This window comes from Clytia hemisphaerica, unplaced genomic scaffold (genome assembly GCF_902728285.1).
Source record: "Clytia hemisphaerica strain Z4C2 unplaced genomic scaffold, Clytia hemisphaerica genome assembly, whole genome shotgun sequence".
Classification (NCBI taxonomy): Eukaryota; Metazoa; Cnidaria; class Hydrozoa; order Leptothecata; family Clytiidae; genus Clytia; species Clytia hemisphaerica.
In genome coordinates, this window is record NW_027104107.1 from 1,051,993 (window position 1) to 1,071,546 (window position 19,554).

General features: G+C 33.7%; 2 protein-coding genes across 2 annotated transcripts; both read left to right on the forward strand.

The window, feature by feature from the left end:
* Positions 1-12,415: 12,415 nt before the first annotated feature.
* On the forward strand, positions 12,416-15,627 carry LOC136813247 (vacuolar protein-sorting-associated protein 36-like). The gene is made up of 7 exons (XM_067069760.1): positions 12,416-12,532; positions 13,016-13,084; positions 13,271-13,341; positions 13,559-13,673; positions 14,605-14,691; positions 15,138-15,254; positions 15,580-15,627. Exons 1-7 carry the CDS (start codon positions 12,434-12,436, stop codon positions 15,625-15,627), a joined length of 606 nt encoding a protein of 201 aa, XP_066925861.1. The 5' UTR covers positions 12,416-12,433.
* A 501-nt stretch (positions 15,628-16,128) lies between these two features.
* On the forward strand, positions 16,129-19,304 carry LOC136813248 (vacuolar protein-sorting-associated protein 36-like). Its single transcript, XM_067069761.1, has 6 exons — positions 16,129-16,163; positions 16,394-16,472; positions 16,722-16,787; positions 17,426-17,490; positions 18,529-18,690; positions 18,862-19,304. Exons 1-6 carry the CDS (start codon positions 16,129-16,131, stop codon positions 18,959-18,961), a joined length of 507 nt encoding a protein of 168 aa, XP_066925862.1. The 3' UTR covers positions 18,962-19,304.
* Positions 19,305-19,554: the final 250 nt, after the last annotated feature.

Sequence of the window (19,554 nt, forward strand, 5' to 3'; positions counted from 1 at the left end):
ACTTGAGAACAAAAGAATTTAAATCCCCAGGCATAAAAATGTGGGAATATTGTGTTTCAGTCCATTATTTGTACCCCCCCCCCACTGGCTGAAAAATCCTAACCAGGTCTGTGAGAAGGAGGTGTAATAAAAAGTGGTATAAATTTTTGAAGTATTTAAGAAAAAGGAAAGAGAATGCGTGAGTCTTTCATGTAAAACGTTTTTCGAGCTAACTTACCTACTGAGTGGAAACTGTACCAATTCTTAAATGTCAAACAAGCGATAAATTTCCAGGTTTATAATTATGTAAAGAGTGAAAATCACTGAAAGATATCTTTAAAATCCAAAACCAGACTTCCCCACTAGAGAAAGGAACCGTACACCATGAAATTATTTCCTTCCTTTAATCTATCCCTCCAACCACCAGAAATTGAACAAAAATTCCCATAATTCTTTCACTATGGAAAAATTATAACAGTTTCATAAACCCCCTTTTTTCTTGGGGGCTTTTCCATCTTTTTAATAATTTTTTACCAACAATGATAAAAAAAGTGTTTAATATTGTAATCTAACATTCTCTTTTTATAAGAATAATAAGCAAACCAAATGTGATAGAATATTCCCCTCTGTTGGGACTACTAGAAAAATTGAATACTTTACTTAATATACCCCTTCATTACACTCTTACGTTTCTTTTAGTAGTGGAAAGGTTCTGGTAGAACTCAACTTTCAGTGAAGGCGGCGTGAAAGAAATTATTCTACATCTTTCCTATAAAAAGACACGGAAATAATGAAATAGGAGTCTGATATAAAAAAAATTGAAACAAAAAAAGTCTTATTCAAAGAAATAAACTCAAACATCAAACAAATCAAGCCAGTTAGCCAAACAGTTTTATCATCAAGTTATCACGTTAAAACACATCAGGGAATTTTTCTTTCCACGTTACTTTTTACATTTTTTTTGTCTCCAGTTACGACCTGTGAAGTCATAACAAAAAATATTTCTGAACAGAGTAAAACAATTTCTACAATAGTGAATAACCTGTATCATCACGACCATTATTTATCACCAAAAGTATTTCTACAAAATTGATGATTTAAAAAAAATTAAGCTACCGAATAAAAACATCGACCAAACCCTATATAATTTAGGCTGGGTTTATCCTTAAAATTGCTAATAATATCATAAGTGAAACTAAAAGGTGCACTCAAACGCCTATTCACCTGTTATACCGAAACAGCTGATTTGTCACCATGTTGTACAAACAGGCATTTGAATTATTGAAAACATGACCCCAAAAGTAGGTATTTCTCATTGCAACAAACATAAAGCAAATACACAGTCTCTTTTATATCAGAGAATACCTACTCAATTAAACTATTTTTTTTAATTCTTCCAAAATAGCCTGGAGATGATAACGCTGTAATTGCCACAACCTTACGCACTAAAGCCAAAATACAGCAACCTACGTTCGTTTGAAAATCTAAGACAATGGCAATGTTCATAGCTGATTTTATAGATTTTATAATACCTTACCACTAACTACCGCCAGTTTGTTCGCAAATCTATGACAATATTTCAACTTTTCCTTTTCTGCAGAACAGACGTCCCAGCTAAATCTCAAACTCTGTATAGTAGTTTAAAAGAAATATATTGGTAACGTCTGTGCTTTGAAAGGAAATTATGAAAATCCTTCCATTATCGAAACTCTGGTTACTCAAAAGAAGCTGAGCTCATCATTCATTTATCAGAGGATAACAAAACTAGATAGATTGTATTTACTGTAACAAATATTTGATATAATACTCATAAACCTGCCAAAACAAGACTTTCCAAAAGCACATACGAAAGTTGCTACACTGTATACAAACTGACGCTCAAAATAAAACATTAGATTATTGTATGAGACAACTTCACCATAGAAAAAATGATTAAGTTTTGACAAATAACAAATTATAGAATAAGAAATACGATACGAGTTAGTGGTTATAAGGTGGTAATGTAGACACGGACTACTTTCATAACAAAACATGCTACCACATCAAAGACTTCAGAAAACATTAACTGTTATAAAGTTTTATTAGCATATTTCCGAAGAATGTTTTCTCTGCTTAGGATAATCTTAAATTTCAGCGTGACAGAGAGTTATGATGGCATTTATAAACTAAATGTCCGATTCTCCGATCCATAACATTACTCATCAGTTTTATCAAGCCTATCGTAATACTTTATTCTTCATGGTACGAATTTAGACGATTCATTGTCAATATTAGGGATCTATTTCTAGGGAAACTGTGCGTTTTTAATCAATTCTAATGCAGGAATTTTAAACATCTTATTTTTATACAGTCTTACATAGACTGTTAAAGTATAAAAAGAGAGACCAATGATTGTCATGAGAAGATAATGCTTGAATTGACTAATCTGTTTAATCGAAATCGAACTTGTTACCTCTACTTCAAAAAAGAGAATAAATAGATATGACCTAGCTTTCAAAATAATGGGAAAATAAGCTAATAAAAATTCCTTATTATGTGTAGTGTATATATAATGCGAATGCAATGGTAAAGTCATTATAACAGTGTCAAAAGTAGTATAGTATTCACCCTCGACCCCATGGCTTATCTAACCCCCTTACGCTATTGATGATTCTGATGGACGCGTTGACGGGGGATATAAACGATTCCTCCAATTATACGGTACTGGCCTTTTTAAGTCGCAGAATCGTTTATCGGCCCTGGCTCGCGAGGGTGTATAGTATTTTGCGGTACCCGACAAAAAAAAGCTATAGATGTTTGATGATCCACTCAGGTCAAAGAAAGTCTTGCTTGACCTCCAAGTTACTTAGCCTACTATAAAACCAACTCAGCTTGTACTCAAACAATTTCAAAAGGTTATACCTCAAAACTTATAACAAGTTATAGCCGATCCTCTTTCTAATAAATATAATAATGTCCTCAACTTCGACTTTGTATTTGATTTGTATCTGATAAGGTTGCTGCTAAAAATTCTAGATGGACAATAAGTACATAGGCAAAACGACTCCATACTTTACCCCGAGGTCATTTTATCTTTTTTGACGTCAAATAGTTAACATCTCTGTCGCAAAGAAAAATATGAAATAAAAACTTAGAAATCAACAAAATCACCATAAAATCATCAAAATGGACACAACATCGCCAAGTAATAAAACCCAAACTGAAGAAAATTGCTCTTCATCAAGATGTGTGATGAATGGTGACGACGAGAGTCATGTATGTAAAGAAAAGTCCATTTCGAATGCTCTGATCTGCCTGCCTTATGAAATACATCGCTTAACATCTAGCTCAGTGAATTCATTAAAATTTATCAACTGCGTTCGGGTTCCAAAGTCTCTGACCAAGAGGAGGATTAATGAACATAAAGCTGGAAAGATCAGTAAGGAATTGAAAGAAAAAGAAACAACCATACAAAAACTTCGGCAAGAACTTAATGTTAAAACAAATGCAAGAGACATCATTAAGAACGAGATAGAGTCACTTTTAACTAAGACGATGGAATATATGGAAACCAGAGGCGAGAAATTATCAAAGAAGAGTTTACAACAAAATTAGAAGAAGCTAAACAAACTAACGCGAACGTCGCAAAGATAAAACAAATAGATAAAATCTATCGTCAAAGAACAACAACAAGAACAACAACAACAAGAAAAATAGCGTGAAGAAATGGATATTCGATCCAGGGGAAACAATATCATTTTATATGGTGTCTTCGAAGGCGAGGACGAAACTGACGAAGAAGTGAGTGCGTACGATACCAAAGAAGTTATCAAACTGTTTACGAACATCTTTGGAGCCGATGAAAAACATATCTTCAAAAATTTGAAAACAGCGCATGAACGTATCGGGAAGAAAAGCAGTGACAAGAACCGACCAAAAGTTACTTTTTTTTATCCAAAACATAAGGAACGAGTTATGAGTCATCTACACAGGATAAAGATCAATGCACCTACCTATCAGTGTGACCGAAGATTTCACAAGGACGAAAAAAATGAAGATCAGAAAAAAGTATGAAATCGCAAAGAAACAAAATGAAGAGATGGAGAGATTTCATCTGGCGAGACAGTCCTTTGACTCGTAATGATACGGCGACTGGAAACGAAGAAAGACATTATCCAGTAGCGTAGACAGGAGGGGCGCAAAATTTGTGTAGGAGAGCAGACTTTTATGACACAGTAATTTTCTATTCCTAATATACAAAGATATTACTGTGTGTGTCATAAAAATCTGCTCTCCTACACAAATTTTGCGCCCCTCTATTCAATAACAATTTTTTCTCCAATTTCCGTCAAACCATCTAAAAATGAACCGAAATTCTGCCACCGAAAATTCCTTTGAGATTCAAGATTTTTGTCAAAAATTCCGCTAATGTTGAATAGTTTTTGCCAATTCCGAAATTCCGCAAAGCTTTTTGCTAAATTCCGTTTTTCCGCACTAAAATTGTCTAATTTTCCATCTCCGTCGGAAAACCCAATTTCCATAATTCCGTCTAAATTTTCGCCAAATTCCGCCATTCCGTCCGAAAAAAGGTTCGATTCCGCTGCTCAGCCAACCATGAAACCCCCCTGAACATTTAAAGCTTTCTCGTTTAAAATTTAAAAAAAAGAAACTGTAACAATAAAGTATGAAGAAAAAGTTAACAACCGGTTTACCACAAGCCACTTCAATCTTAAACATATTCACCTCATCATGGCAATCCAGCAATTAACACTACTGATTGTTAGTTTTCTTTTTAGTACTATTTAAATCCCAGACGAATCAATGAAACATAGCATTACATAACATTGTTTTGGAAAAGCAACTCTCGAAAACACCCACCACGATTTTTTAATAATTATTCTAAATAGTGTATAAAGCAATAACATAAAAACAAAGAATTTAATTTTTATGTAATGTATCGTGTAATTATTTAAAATTATAATTATGTCATATTAATACATACTTACTTGGTATTCTTATACCCTTAAGTGGATTATAAAATGATTGTTCGAATTTTTAAGGCAAAGGAGATTTACACTTCCTTGAGTTGATCCTTGATCTGGATTATGCATCAATAGGCTTTCTTTGCATTTATTGAGCTATGATGAATGAATGAGTATCCGAAAGGAATATTATGTAATTGTAACTTATCAGGAAAATTTATCTGTGAGAATTTATTAATTTGCGCTGATAACAGTTTTTCAAATGGAAAAAGCAGTTCTTTTATAAAAATATTTCTCAGCCCTGCTGCTACTCCACGAAATGCATCTATAACGCAGCCACTCTCTACACATTGATACAGAAATTAATTAAATTATGTAACCTTATACAGTAACATATTTTAATTCTGCAAGTTTAAACAGATTTTTGGTGGAAAGAAAGGCTTCAAAAATTATTACTGATGAAAACAATATCCTAAAATAGTTTTCTGTATTATTGGTGACAGGACAATTGCCCCCCATGACAGTTGGCCCGGACAATTGTCCCGGACAATTGCCCCAAGACAATTGCCCCTCAGACAATTGCCCCCGGGACAACTACCCCACGGGACAATTACCCCAGACAATTTCATTTTTTTTGCATCACCCTCCCCATCCCTCATGAAAACTCAAAAAGTGGCTTCCCAGGACTAAAAAGGAAAAAAACAAAGGAAAATTTAGTGAATTTCACGACCCCTACTGGGACAAATTTGATCAATCTTGACGAGCATAAAGTTGAAATTTTTCCTGTTTTTCCAACCATTAGTGGGACTGAAATTTAATCTTCTGATTTTTCTGACCCTTAGCAGAACTTTGGAAATTCAAAAAGGGTACCCTTAAGGGCTGCACACACCGCACCCTCCATTTGCCTAAGTACCCCCCCCCCCTGGTGGCTTCATTGGACCAACCAGAAAATTTCTGTTTTTTTGTCATTTAGTATTTCTTTTCTTTTCATTTTTGTTTTGCTAGTCCATATGGGTTAGCTCTATTCGCGCAAATTGGTTTTTGGTCACACATGTTTGTTTTACAGAAAATTTCTGTTTTTTTGTCATTTAGTTCAGTGGCTATATGATGCAGACTATTTTCTCCTGTAAATGAGAAGATAACTTTCAATTCCTTATAAATTTTAAATGATCAAATTTTATCATTTATCAAGGGGGTTAGGGATGATAGTGTAGTCCCCTGTGATACGAAACTCTAAAAAGTCTGGTATGAAAAAGGTAAAACTTAGTCTGCATATGAATGATCCGCAGCAGAGACAAAAAGCTATATACAATCTTTAGAGAATCTGATTTGGAGCTCGATAAAAAGATAATCAGAAGCAGAATATCATAAAAAAGTTACTGAAAATGATCATGATGATGATGATGGTAAAATTAAGAATTATTGAAGAAGTTCATTTTTTATCTTAATTTTATGATCTTTTTTACTCATTTTATTCATATTCCTTGTCAAAATTTAATTTTTTCATCTTGGGAAGCTAATAGAAGTACATAGCGATAGATTAATAGCAGCCATTCTCAGAGATCTTCATATTGCTGGTTTTTGGTTGTAAGTTTCATCATTCTACTGTTATTTAAAAATTACCCTGCTTAAATTTATAAGTGGCAGAAAATGTGAACTATGGCATAGTCAAATAATGACAAGGTATAAATCAAAATTGCAATAAATTTCAATCAAGAATCGAATCTTAATAATGTGTAATTATTTCAAAAACTTTTATGATGTTGGAAAAATTTGTGAAAAGTTTATTTTTGCTGAAAACATTTTTTGAAAGTTTATATTGATTGCTCTGAATTTGGTAAATATTTGACATTTACTCTCTTTTTGTCTTATCCCAATGAGCTCAAGGGATATAACGTTAGGTTGGTAAATATATTTCTGGAATCCTTTACCGTAACAGTATCATCATCTTTCTTTGGGGAATGGTTAACTGCTTAACTTTCAAAGAGCTTTGGCTGAACTGATTGTTATTTGTTCTTTATTTGTTAAAAATTTTTACGTGCAGAAATAAAGTTTGACAGAATTAAGCCTCTATTTCTAGAACAGCTACCAAGAGAACTTGTAATATAATTTTTTATGCTTTTGTTCTGTAGGTTTGCCTGACAAGGTGGAAGTGGTAAAATTTTGAAAAAAAGCAAACACCTCTTTTGATTTATAAATGAGGCTCCCAGCCTCAGAATTCACGCATTCACACAATTTTTTTCGTAATTCACATAATTTATGTTCACGATTTTTTGAATTCAAGCATTCACACAATTTACTTTTAATTTTCACACATTCCCACAAGTGAAAAAGCCCATACCGTGAGTGGTCCTAAATCCGACAGCCCTGCCTAATTCCGATGGGGTCTTTCAAAGATACAATTTAAAATAAAAACAAACCTTTCGCTGTGACACAATGAAGATACCAAAGTGTCAATTAAACTGAGAGATTTGATAGTATTGTAGGTAACATATAAATTGTAACGGTTTAATCAAATAACATTTGTTTAACATTTTAAACAAAAACAACAGATTCAGAAAAAAAGGTAATTATATACTAGTATAAAAAGGTAATTATTTTTACCTCCCACTTTTTTATCACATTAATTGACATCTTGAAATAAAATAGTCATTCTGATGTTTTGTTTTGAGAGTTCTTGCAATAGTTTATCGTTCAACTTGGGGAGGGAATGTTGTAAACACAGAATTTTTTTTCATAACAGTTATTTGGGGGGTCAGAATTAGGCAGAGCTGTCGGATTTTGGACCACTCACGGTACTCCTTTAGGCGAATGCGATGGTCAATTGCATAACTAATTGGCATGCAATAATGCTGCAATTTTCCCCCGCCATGTCCTATAAAATCCAATTAAAACTTGCTATTGTTTGTTGTTACTCTATACACTATATTGTATACACCTGTGCTGTGGTATTCTGAAAATAGCATACCTAGCTAGCAATGTCATATCTCTGACCTAAAAAAATCAGTTCAGCAAAAAAAGTTCTTTAATAAAGTAAAGTTTGGATAAATTCAGACTTTTTTGAAAGAAGCTTAATACTTGCCAGTTTATTTAAGTTGAGTATTGGTAAATATATAACTACTGTGTTCTTTCAAGTCCAAGCCCAGAGCCATATTTAAGATATGTGTGTGCATGCTGCTGTCACTTCTTTCGCGGGTTTTTTTTAAGTCCAGTTTCACTTTCGATATTTACATTCTGGCAACCTCGTATCGTACTTAGACTTCCCGTCGCTAAAGCTACTTTGAGCAGCTTTGAATTGAGACTGATCTTGCCTTCTAGACTAGGAAAACGCTCTTCTACTTGTCTACTAAGTTACTTAGCTAGCGTCTGGAAAAAATCTTCATCTTCAAAAAACTGAAAAAGGTTCAAAGGGTAGGCAATTTCAGCTTTTTAGGTATAACTACTCTTCACAAGAGGGCTCTCTTAGGCTGTGTATGAAAGAGTAGTAATTAAAATGAGAGGGAAGGAATATCATATCTTTTTTGGTTATTTTACCGTGATGTGATGTGAAGTCGGGTAATTTGCATCAGTGGCGGCTATTATATTTAACATGCATAGCCCTCTGTCTGACCAATTAAACCAGTGTGGAAACGATGCAAAGTCAACGCCGAATTGTTATTTTATTAAAGTGATGTGCACAGATATGCACGCCAAAAGAAGTTCGGCTTGCGGAAAAGGCGGGCAAAATTGCAGGGGGTTTTTTGGGGGGGCTGTACCAAGCCCCCCCAGCCAATGGGTCCAAGGGGGCGAAGCCCCCGAAAGCCCTGAGATTTTGATCTTCTCATGCCTAAAAGTTGCTCAAAGTTTGTAGAAAAAGAGCTTGAATTGCTGGTACTTCTAAGAAAGAAATGTATAAACTTAAATTAATCATGACCAGTCATCGTCAAGACCTCATTTCACTTTATCGATATTACGCAAACGGCAGTATGCGCTAAATAATCTTGGTTTCGCTTTCAATTTTAAGCTAAGGTCTTAGCAACAGGGCGCGCAGACATAGCAACGGGGCTGGGTAGAAAAATCTAAACATAGAATTCAAAAAAAATACTGATCATCGTATATATCATCGTATATCTTAAAAAAACCTTTGTCCGCTATCAGCCCGCGCGGTAATCTTTGCCCGCTTCAATTCTTAGATAATGAATAAGAGAGGTGCGCTTAGCTAAGCCGTGCTCGCGGGCGATAAATTTATGTTTAATACTTATCTTGTATACCTATTTTAGTGGTATTTATCCAATGAAAAGGATGTTGACAAAATATGCATGACGCTGACAAAATATGCATGACGCTGACAAAATATGCACGGCATTGATTATGACATCATTAAATATGTCAATGTCGATTCAACGCCTGTTAAAGAAAATAATTCGTAGATAGTTCTTTTTATCTTGAAATTTAGAAATAAAAACAAAAAAAGAATCAAATTTAATATTTGTTTCGATTTTGCGGAATCATTCTCTATTTGTTTGAATTGCCAGACAATCTAATCGAATAAATGACCGAACCAGTTAAACCAAATCCAACACTAGGGTGCGTACTCGTTGGGATTTTTGGCATGGAATAAGGAAGAATTCACCAAAATGACCTTCAATGCATTAGTACTTACAGCTTTAAAATCATTCAAATCTTTTCATTCTTGTTTTGAATATTGAATAACTTCGGAAATACTTAACCAATTTTTTAATAAATGACCCCTCATTTTTCTCACAAAGGTTAGCACTTTCAAATAAAATTAGTTTGGTTTTCAAAAATCGAGGGAAAAATTTTGCCCTGTCCAGCCTAGCAGCACAATTAGCCGATTGAAAATTCAAACTCAATCGAACATTATCGAAATTGTTGTTTCGGAGACTGCGACAGCCTATTGAATAACAAATTACTCCACATACATTACTTTCTCTCAGCCAATAAAAACGTGATAAATTATCTTGTCTCTAGGTAACTGTTGTGGAGTAATTAGTTATTCAATAGGTCATTGCATTCTCCAAAACAACTATTAGTTGTTTGGGAGAACACAACAGTGCTTAGCGAAATATTTTTAACGACAATGACATTTTGTTGATTTGTCTTATACAACACAGCAGTTACCTAGGAACAAGATAATTTATATGTCATTTGTACTGGCTGAGGGAAAGTAGTGTATGTGGAGTACTTTTTTATTCAAAAGACCGTTGCGTTCTCCTAAATGACTATTTCCTTATTCAATTGATAATTGTTCTATTGAGTTTAGACTACGTTTGATTAAGGCTGCAGGCGAATTGATCTCGTAAATGATTTGACACGCGCTATGCAAATTTTTTTACCAAATTGCTTGCGTCAATCAAATTTTGCGCGCACGATTTCTAAGAAACGCTCCGCAGAAATATTTTTGATGTAATCATATAGATTCTTCCCTTATCTATATCTATATCATTCTATAATTCTCATTTTCAATTGAGCTTATCAGCTGCAAAATCACTCTTAAACAAAGATAACTTTATTATGATGGAAAGGTCCCAACTCAAGCAGGAAAAGTGTCATTATGTTCTGTGAAGTGATTGGCTGTTTTAACAACCTCTGAATGTTTCCAGCTTGAAATCTAACTAGCTGGCATGTAAATGAATAAGAACAGATAACTTCAAAGAAAGTAAATATTCATGATCTGTTCTAGGATTGAAAATACTTCCAGTTGACAAGTAAGAACAGATATCTTAACAGGAAAGTCGATCTGCTTTTTTCCCTCAGAAAATTGTATCTGTTCATTAGTTTTATCCAGTTTATCTATATAAACTTTATCTTTATCTAAACTATATCTTTTCTATTCATTCTTTTTGCAATCAGTAAGTATCTTCTCTAAAAAAAAATGGTAAAAATGATATCCCAAAGCTGACGTCCCCTTTAAAAATAGTTGTTTTGGAGAAGGCAACGAACTGCATATTAAATTACACCAGCAGCCATTCAGGCCAGAAATTTTCTGCTCCATATTACAGGAATAAAACCCTAATACTTTATAGGGCGTTGGGTAGAAAGATTTGTAGTGTTATCATGTACTAATTCTGAAGAATATTAGCGCGCCAATTTGAACAAAGCTTATTTATAGGTAATATCTAATTTCCTGCTGGTTTTACATGCATCCACTGAAGTGTAGAGTAATTAGTTATGCAATAGACTGTCGTGTTTGCTGAAAGGAGTGTTAACATGGGACATTAATGAGTGTCAAACACTCTTTTTCTTGACTTATGATGGAAACTTTTAGGGAATAGAGCAACCAACGACAATCAAATACAGTCAAACAACAATCGAATCAACCAAATAAATTACCCAGAATTTTGACATTTGATTGAGATTGGATTGTGTTTGACACAGTTTGACAACCGAATTTTAGTTATTCGATTGCATTCGATTTGGTTCGATTGTCGATTCCATTTGATTGAGATCGTCTGGGAATTGGGAGAACATGCCGGTCTGCAGAATTTTTTTTAATGATAACTTCATAGGTATGATTGATTTGTCTTTTAAAACACAGCAGACCAACTGTTATATTTGATAGGTCGATTTTTAATGCTCTTGGAAAGTGCTCTTTTTTATTCAATTAAGCATAACTTGTGATCTAATGAACGGAATTTTTAATAAATGACCCATCAAAATCTTATTTTATTTTTCTTCTCTCCAATGAAAAAGAAATGGCTCTTTTAAAATTTTTAGACCTGCAGAAAATTCACTCTATAGAGAGAAACCTTTTTGGGGCGCGCCTGATACATGTAAAATTCCAAGCAAAAAGGTCATTAAGCCACAGGCAGTGTAGCTGTAGGTGGAACTTGGATATTCCAGGATTAAGATTTTACCTGTTTTTTAGCGATTTTTGCCTTGCTAGCCCAAATCACACAACTTCTTTACCTACAAGGAGGATGGAAATTAGAGTTTTTCAGCATTCTAAAAAAACGCATTTCCGAAATTTTTTTATCATCACAGGATCGATTCTCATCCATAAAATACATCTTTTGGTCAACGGTTTTTTTTCTGAGGTTCTTCTTTCAAAGAATATCCATCACTTTCGTTTTCCCCTTGAGTGCATGAGAAAATATTATTGGCTCGCATTCTCACGCAAATTTGCTTAACCCTTTAAGTGCCAATGTCGAATATATCAGACATGGGCTATGTAGGAGGGCAAAGCCCTCTGTTAGATAATCCAAAAGATCTTCCTGTGCTGAATAATGAATATGTACCTCAAACTATGTAATATTTTTCAGTATCTTTATGCTTTTCTATGACAGATAAACTGCAAGCGTGGGTCACAGTTCATCTATTCAGGCATTTTAGCATTCTTGGTTGTAATATAGCAACAACAGTGGAAATAGGGTGGGGCTTTTAGGCCAATCAAATTGCTCCATTACATTACTTATAAGAAAAAGTAGGAAAATGATCAAAAGGTAAAATAATGAGATGTCTTTCTATGTTTAAAGAATAAAAAATAATAAACAATGGATAGATTTTATTGGTATGATGGTAACCTGAATGGTGGCAATGAAAGACAAGTTCACAATACAAAGAATGTACGGCTGTATGACGGAGATGATAAGGTTAGAAAAGAAGTTTATTTTCAGATTTCCTTCTTAACTTTTGAGCAGCTGAACCAAATCCCTTGTCCATATGGTGGTACATACCCCCTGACACTTTGTTATAACCACTGCGTAAGAACTACATGGATGCTAACTCAAAATTTAAGTTTGTTTTTTTTCTATTTCCATTGATAACAACATTAAATCATATCACCAACGGCATCCTAATTCTATAAAAAATCTACTATTTCAATCTTATTTATATAAATTTACTGTAAACACCTTTATAGTTTTTCAAAAGTTTCCAGGAATTATCTTTAGTGTGACGGAGTGGAGGGAGGAAAGTTTGCAATGCCTTTTTTTCTGAAGAAGATTTTACCTTCATAAACTCAGTTGCAGTGTTTCTTTATATTTATCTAACTTTACCTATCTTCATCATTTTGCCTGTTGGATCTTACATTTTTTTCAAGAACTGTTAGATTTTACTTTTTTTTCTATTTGTAGACGACGTTTGATAGTGGTTTATTGACCTTAACCAATTTGAGGATAATTTGGAGTGATGAAGCCCAAAAGGTAAGGCTCACTTAGTAATGTATCATTTCATTTTAGATTTTGGAGCTGGATATTGTTAAATTTGAATTTATCTGTAATTCTTGGTTGGGACAGCCACAGAAGAAGCCTTTTGTATTAAATTAATAACACAAACTAAGGTTTAGATAAAGGATAGCTGATAATTCTATTTGTTTTTCTTTAACTTAGGATAGGAAAATTGCATTAGAGCTGGATTTGGTGAAGAAGATAACATCAGAATTAGGCAGCATGTTTAAAAGGTAAAACATAGAAACTGCTTACTCTAGAGCTTTTTTACCTTACTGAAGAGATTATTGGCCTTTACTTAAGTCTCAAATTGTTTTGGAAACTTGATGATCTTTTAATTATGATCTAAGTAGGCTAGAAAACGTATTTCAAATTTCGTCTTAAAGGATTTTGTGTGATTTGTGATTTGTGTGATTATGTCTTTCATAATTGCTCTGGTTTCACCTTTAGTGCAAAAACTTCAATCCACTTAGAAGCAGCTCCAAAGGACAAACCATCAGGACCTAAAAGATCAAGCTCACATAATGTGGTTCGGTTCTCTTTTCGAGTAGGCGGCCAGGAACAGGTAAAGCTCGACATGGAAATCTCCAATCCTATACTTATCAATAGGCTAGAGAAAGAAATTTAAGTGCCTCATAGTACCTCAAATCAATTCAATTCCTGAACTTGTCAATCAATTTCATTGCTAGCGCTGTCAATCACATTTGACTTGTCAATCAATTTTAAAGTATAATAAATGACTAAAAATGGTGTGAATTGGAAGAAAATCAATATATCACCAAATCTACTGAAAGGCCAGCAATATCTGCCGGTTATTCTTTTATTGGATACACAGCAGAACACTTAAATGATTTACTAATAAAAAGTTCGTTGAAGAGATACGAGACAATAGTTTGGCATTCGAGGTATTTTTTTATTGCAACCTCTTTCGAAATAATTTATTCTTTTACTTATGTAATTCGTCGTGTGATTCCATATACTTGGCCTATTGATTTTTTTATAACATTAACAAATTAGTGTTATTCATTTCAAATTTTGATAAAATTGAATTGAAAGGCCCATCAAAACCGAAATAATTTCGAAATAGAAAGAATTATCTGCTAAATGAAATCACTCGCTTTTTTCTTTTAATAAAACAGAATAAAATATCATGTTGTAATGATAATAAATTAAGTTCATTATGTAATGTAATTCCAAATAGCTTGATTGGTCTTCCAGAAGAAAAAAAACCGTTCATAGAGGGTGGAAGATATATTTTCCAGGGGTATCGAAAAAATCCTGAAAAACTGCCGATTCCATGGGGTGAAAATTCAAAATGTTCAGGGGTAGATCATTGAAAAAATAATATATATCCTCAACCCCCCCCCCCCATGAACGAATTTTTTCTGGAAGAGCCCAATTTAAATAAATATTCGGTACACTAAGTGAGCAACAGGTGGGTGGTCTAACAAGTAATTCAATTAAACTTTTTGTATGATATTTCTTTCACTGTATAGTTTACAAAGGAGTTGAACCAAGTGATAGCATCAAAGGAATGGGAAATTCTGAAAGCAGCATCAAACCAGTCAAAGAAAACAGCAGAGGTGATTATTTTGATCCTCCCATCCCCTTACATGGTTGGAATGATTAATCTTCTTGTTCTTGGGTGGTCTTTCCATCCTTGAAACCAAAAAATACTGGCTTTTTTAAAGCATTTAAATACCTATATATCCATATAAAAGAAATTCCTCCTTACTACACCTTCCCCTCCTGCTCTAAATACTTCATCAATAGAATCCGTTCAAAAACAAAAGAATGACCCTCAAATTTATGTGGCACGTTAATTAGTTCAAATTCTATAGGAAGACAAACAGGCCGACTTTCCGATCTGGCCGCCTACTTGCCGCCCAACCCAAAAATGTACTCATCTTAAAATAATTACTTTTCACGAATAGGCTAGAAAAAGATACTCGTCTACAACTCCTCTCTCTGTTGTATGGGAATTATTGATATTAATCATTAACCACTGTAAACATTTTTCTCTTGAAAGCTGGCACCACGTCATGTAGGTATTGGTGGCATTGAACGCAAAATGCAAGAAAAGTATGAGCAAACTGATCAAAGTATCAACCAAGCTTTCAAAGACCTGGATGCCCTCATAGAAAAGGTAAAAAGGAACTCTCACCTTTTATTGTCTTCTCGCATGTTCTCGTGTCTTAAAAGTGCGCTAAGCACGTCAATTTTTTTAACTAACAAACGCAAAATCTCAAAGCATTACAATCAAAGCTTTATCCAAAATCGGCAAAAATCAGTGAAAAAATGATTTAGAAATTCATTACATTGAAGCCAGCCTATGCCTACTTTATAAAAGACGAATTCCAAAATTGGCGTGTGTAAAGCTCCTCAGCTGCCCCAGTGCTGCCCGAGTGCTGCCCGAGTGCCAAACGGTTGCTTTAATGTATTTCAGAAAAGATTACATGCTTAACTTTTAGGCTAAAGACATGGTGGTACTTGCTGAAAAGTGTTTTCATCCAAACTGAAAGATAACAAGTTTCAATCACCGACGATGAAGTAGGTCCTTTGGAAATCTTTTTCTCTCCACATCTTTTATATCTCCTGATAAGGTGTTAGAGAGAAAGATGGTAGGTGGTGGGAAATGAGGGTTTAGCATCATTTGTAGATTTTTATCAATTTTAGGTAAAAAATCAGTTCTCAGGTTAAATTTTCTCGTGCCACAGACTTGAAACCACCTCTGTGGTTTCATAAATACTTGTTTGACCTCGAAGTTGTAGATTTGCACTTTCTTACTATATTTAAAATATGGGGTAGGGTTTTAATAATTCTTTGAATTCGATTATTTTAATTTTGTGACATGGTTCAACTTCCTGTTTTGTAGACAGTGGCATTCAAATCCTATTTGTTAAGTATGGGATCGAAAACCTGTTACAGGTATTTATTCTAACTTAATTTAAACTTTAATATTCGAAATCTTTTTCGTTTGACCTTGAAAAAACATTACCGTGTCATTCAGCCATCTCTGAATGTCTCTTTTTTTATTTGTTTTGAAAATCTTTTCGTATGATCTTGTAGTTACCAATCTTTCAAACACTCTCCCTCTAATTCAACAATCTCCTCAACCTGACGCCTTTAACCTAAGGTTTTTTTCATGTGAGCCAAACGAAACTAATAATTTGGATTCGAAACTTCTGGAAAAACGTCCCTCTTGTCCTGTTCATATACATGTTCTCTTACTCGGTTTTTCATGGTTCACTAATTCCCTGTAAGTTTTCTTCTTCTTTCTTGTAGAGAAACACACGGCTCAGGAGCCAGATATCATGAAGAACTTGCAAAACAACTTTCTACTTTTCTTAGTGGCTTTATTGAGGTCTGTATTATTGTCTCGACAATCTCTACATTTACATCTCTACATTCATCTACACGATCGAAAAAAAATATTTTCAGAAACCTAAAGTACTCATTTTGGAGAATTTAGCAAAATTAGTTTTTACAAAAGCAAGGCCCATTAGTGAATAAATCAAATTTGTCAGAACAGTTTGAGACACAATCATAGGATCGTATTTTTGTACTTTTCTACTTCAGGAATTGACTTCAATTTTCTTTGTTTTGTTTTTAGAAAGAAGGAGGTTTTATCACTTTAACTGATGTTTATTGTCGCTTCAACCGTGCCAGAGGAATGGAGGTATGCATATAACATTTATAACAATAGGCGAACGTTTGAACAGCGTTGAGTGCCGTCCAGGTTATATTCTCAACTACCAATAGACCTATTGGAATTAACTTCCCCAAATATTACTTTAGGGGTACAAACTTTCGCGAGCAGAGACTTTCGCGATTTTCTACGATTTTCGCGAATTTTGGCCCTTTTCGCGAAAGTAATTGTCTTTGAAAATTCTAGGTAGGGCCATTCGCGAAAGTTTATGCTCGCGAAAGATTCTTGACAAAATAGAAAATCTGTAAACTTCAAACTTTGAATAAAATGTAACTTTTATGGCACTTTTTAGCCTGTTAAAAGACTAATAAGTCAAAGGAAAAATGTTTCAAGCCAATCCAAGAACTATTTGTCCCTCTAAGCCATTTTTTCATGTGAAAATTCTCAATCTTACGTCTTGATTCGCGAAAGTTTACGCTTGCGAAAAATATTTTTCCGTTAAGTTTGTGAAAGTAAATGTCGTGAATTTCGCGATTTTTCGTCCTCGCGAAAGTTTGTAGGCCTAAAGTATAAGAATACCTAGAAAGTCCAGTATACCAGAGTATACCTATTTTAGGATAATATTTTTAAGTTTCTTATTTGACATCTCTACCGATGTATTCTTTTAGCTCATTTCGCCAGATGATGTTTTCCAAGCCGCTCAAATATTGGAAAAGATGAACCTTCCTGTCCGGTAATCATTTCGTTTATCCAATTAGGATTTTTTTCGGCGACTTTATTTCAAAGTTCAAAGTACAAAAAAAGGTTCCATTACCAAATCGTACTATAGTTTTGACGTCGATCTTCTTATATGGACTGAGTTCTCTTCTCGGCTTTTGAATAAAAAAAATCAAAATTGATTCGGAATTCTGTAATCCAATTCACACGTTGAATCAATTATCAATCATTTTATGATGTCGGCCATTAAATTAAAACTGGTGTAAATCGATTCATATCTATATCCCAGACAAATGAAGAATTTTTCGAACTGTACGAGTTTTCTAGTCACGCGATATTCAACCATTTTTCATTCTGAAAAATCTACGTCAAATTGTAATTAATTTTTTTCTCGAAAAAACTTTCGGTTGTAAAGCTCGATGAATTGAAATACGAATTTATGTGTTTTGATTTAATTTTTGTAAGCATTTGAAGAGTGTAATAAGAACTTGCACTTTTTAGATAAATAAACGATTAATTGCACTCTCTAAAAACGCGCCAAATGAGAGAGAAAATGCACCTATGGTACAATTCAAACAATCAAAAAACGTGTGTGCCATTGGGCTCTTACAAAAAAAAATTGAATATAGGGGGGGGGATATAACATTTTTTGGAAATATATCCACCATCCATATCCACCCCATGCACAAAAACTTTCTGGAAGAGTCCATTGAAAAATTGTTGGTGAATGAAAAAACGTCGCTTTATTCTATTGATCTTTACGGAAATAACGTGATTATAGCAACCTATCAAATGTAATTTTTCTTTCATTTTTTTCTTCATTGTTGATAGCATGTTCAAACTAATTTTTCGAGTTATCGAAACTAGGTTTGCAAGGAAAAAGTTCTTTATTTTGACCCTGTCAACATTCCAAAAATGTTAAACACATCTATCTACATGTAGATTGAATTTATTACGGGCAAACAAGGTAATCTGTAGGTTGGAAAAACTTTTTTAGACATCAAACCGCTTTGGGATGCCTTTGGTGCAATTCAATTGTTTTTGTCATTGATAGGTTGAGGAAATTCGACAGTGGAGTGCTTGTCATTCAATCAGTGTCTCATTCTGAGGAAGAAATGATTCAGAAAACATATTCACAAGTGGAAGAAGCAGGCTCACTGTCATCAGAAGAATTAAGTCAATTACTCAATATGGCTCTCACCTTAGCTAGAGAAAGGTTAGTACAGTTGAAGTTTGATTGAATCATACACAAATTGTAATTTCCCGTCGATAATTGACTGTGCAACTGCATAGAAAAATGCAAAAAATTCCTATATTAAATAAATCCTGACTTTAATGTTTTTAAGGTTTGCAAAATCAGCATTTTCAACATTTTCATCTTTTACAGGTTACTACTAGCAGAGCAATCTGGAAAACTTTGTAGAGATGATTCGCTAGAAGGACTTCGTTTCTATCCAAACAAATTTGTTGAGATGGAGAGTACATGAATAAAACTTTCAAATAAATTTTTCTAAATTTTTTATACATCAATTTTATTTATATTAATTATATTGTTATAATTCTTTTCCTATAAATAACTATCCAATACCTCCTTATCGAAATAAAGCTACCGAATCCTGAAAGTCTGATGTCGCTGATGTCATCTTCTTGGATACATTTTTATGGTCATCCTTATACGATTTGAATTAAACAATATTTCGGCCTGCCTAGTGCAGATCTTCATCAGGTCTGAACATATTAATTACTGATTTTATAATCTCGTGTTAGTTTTTTTAACTATTTTAGTTTACTTTTTCAAATTGAATTTAAGAAACGGCAAAAACTCTTCAACACTTGGGATCTCTTTAGTCTCCAAGTTGAGTTTTAATAAGCTTTCAAGTGAAGAAGTAAGAAGATAACTGACTGGTTAGTTTACACAAGCCTCTTACATTCGTCGTTGTGTAGTTAAACATTTCGCTATTCGCAATATTACGTCACGTGGAGGAAAAAAGAGTAGATTTGACGTCTTCTTTATTAAACAAGATTTCTTTTCAAAACCGTGTTTAATAAGGATTTATGTTTTAAAGGAGATGATGAGAAT

Excerpts from the sequence above, each read along its gene's own strand:
- LOC136813247 (XM_067069760.1), top strand. The coding sequence starts at position 12,434 with ATGGATAGATTTTATTGGTATGATGGTAACCTGAATGGTGGCAATGAA. Across the intron at positions 12,533-13,015 it reads TGTATGACGGAGATGATAAG|ACGACGTTTGATAGTGGTTT; the intron begins GTTAGAAAAGAA and ends TTCTATTTGTAG. Across the intron at positions 13,674-14,604 it reads GAGTAGGCGGCCAGGAACAG|TTTACAAAGGAGTTGAACCA; the intron begins GTAAAGCTCGAC and ends TTCACTGTATAG.
- LOC136813248 (XM_067069761.1), top strand. The coding sequence starts at position 16,129 with ATGTCTCTTTTTTTATTTGTTTTGAAAATCTTTTC. Across the intron at positions 16,473-16,721 it reads TTCTTAGTGGCTTTATTGAG|AAAGAAGGAGGTTTTATCAC; the intron begins GTCTGTATTATT and ends TTTTGTTTTTAG. Across the intron at positions 17,491-18,528 it reads AAGATGAACCTTCCTGTCCG|GTTGAGGAAATTCGACAGTG; the intron begins GTAATCATTTCG and ends TGTCATTGATAG.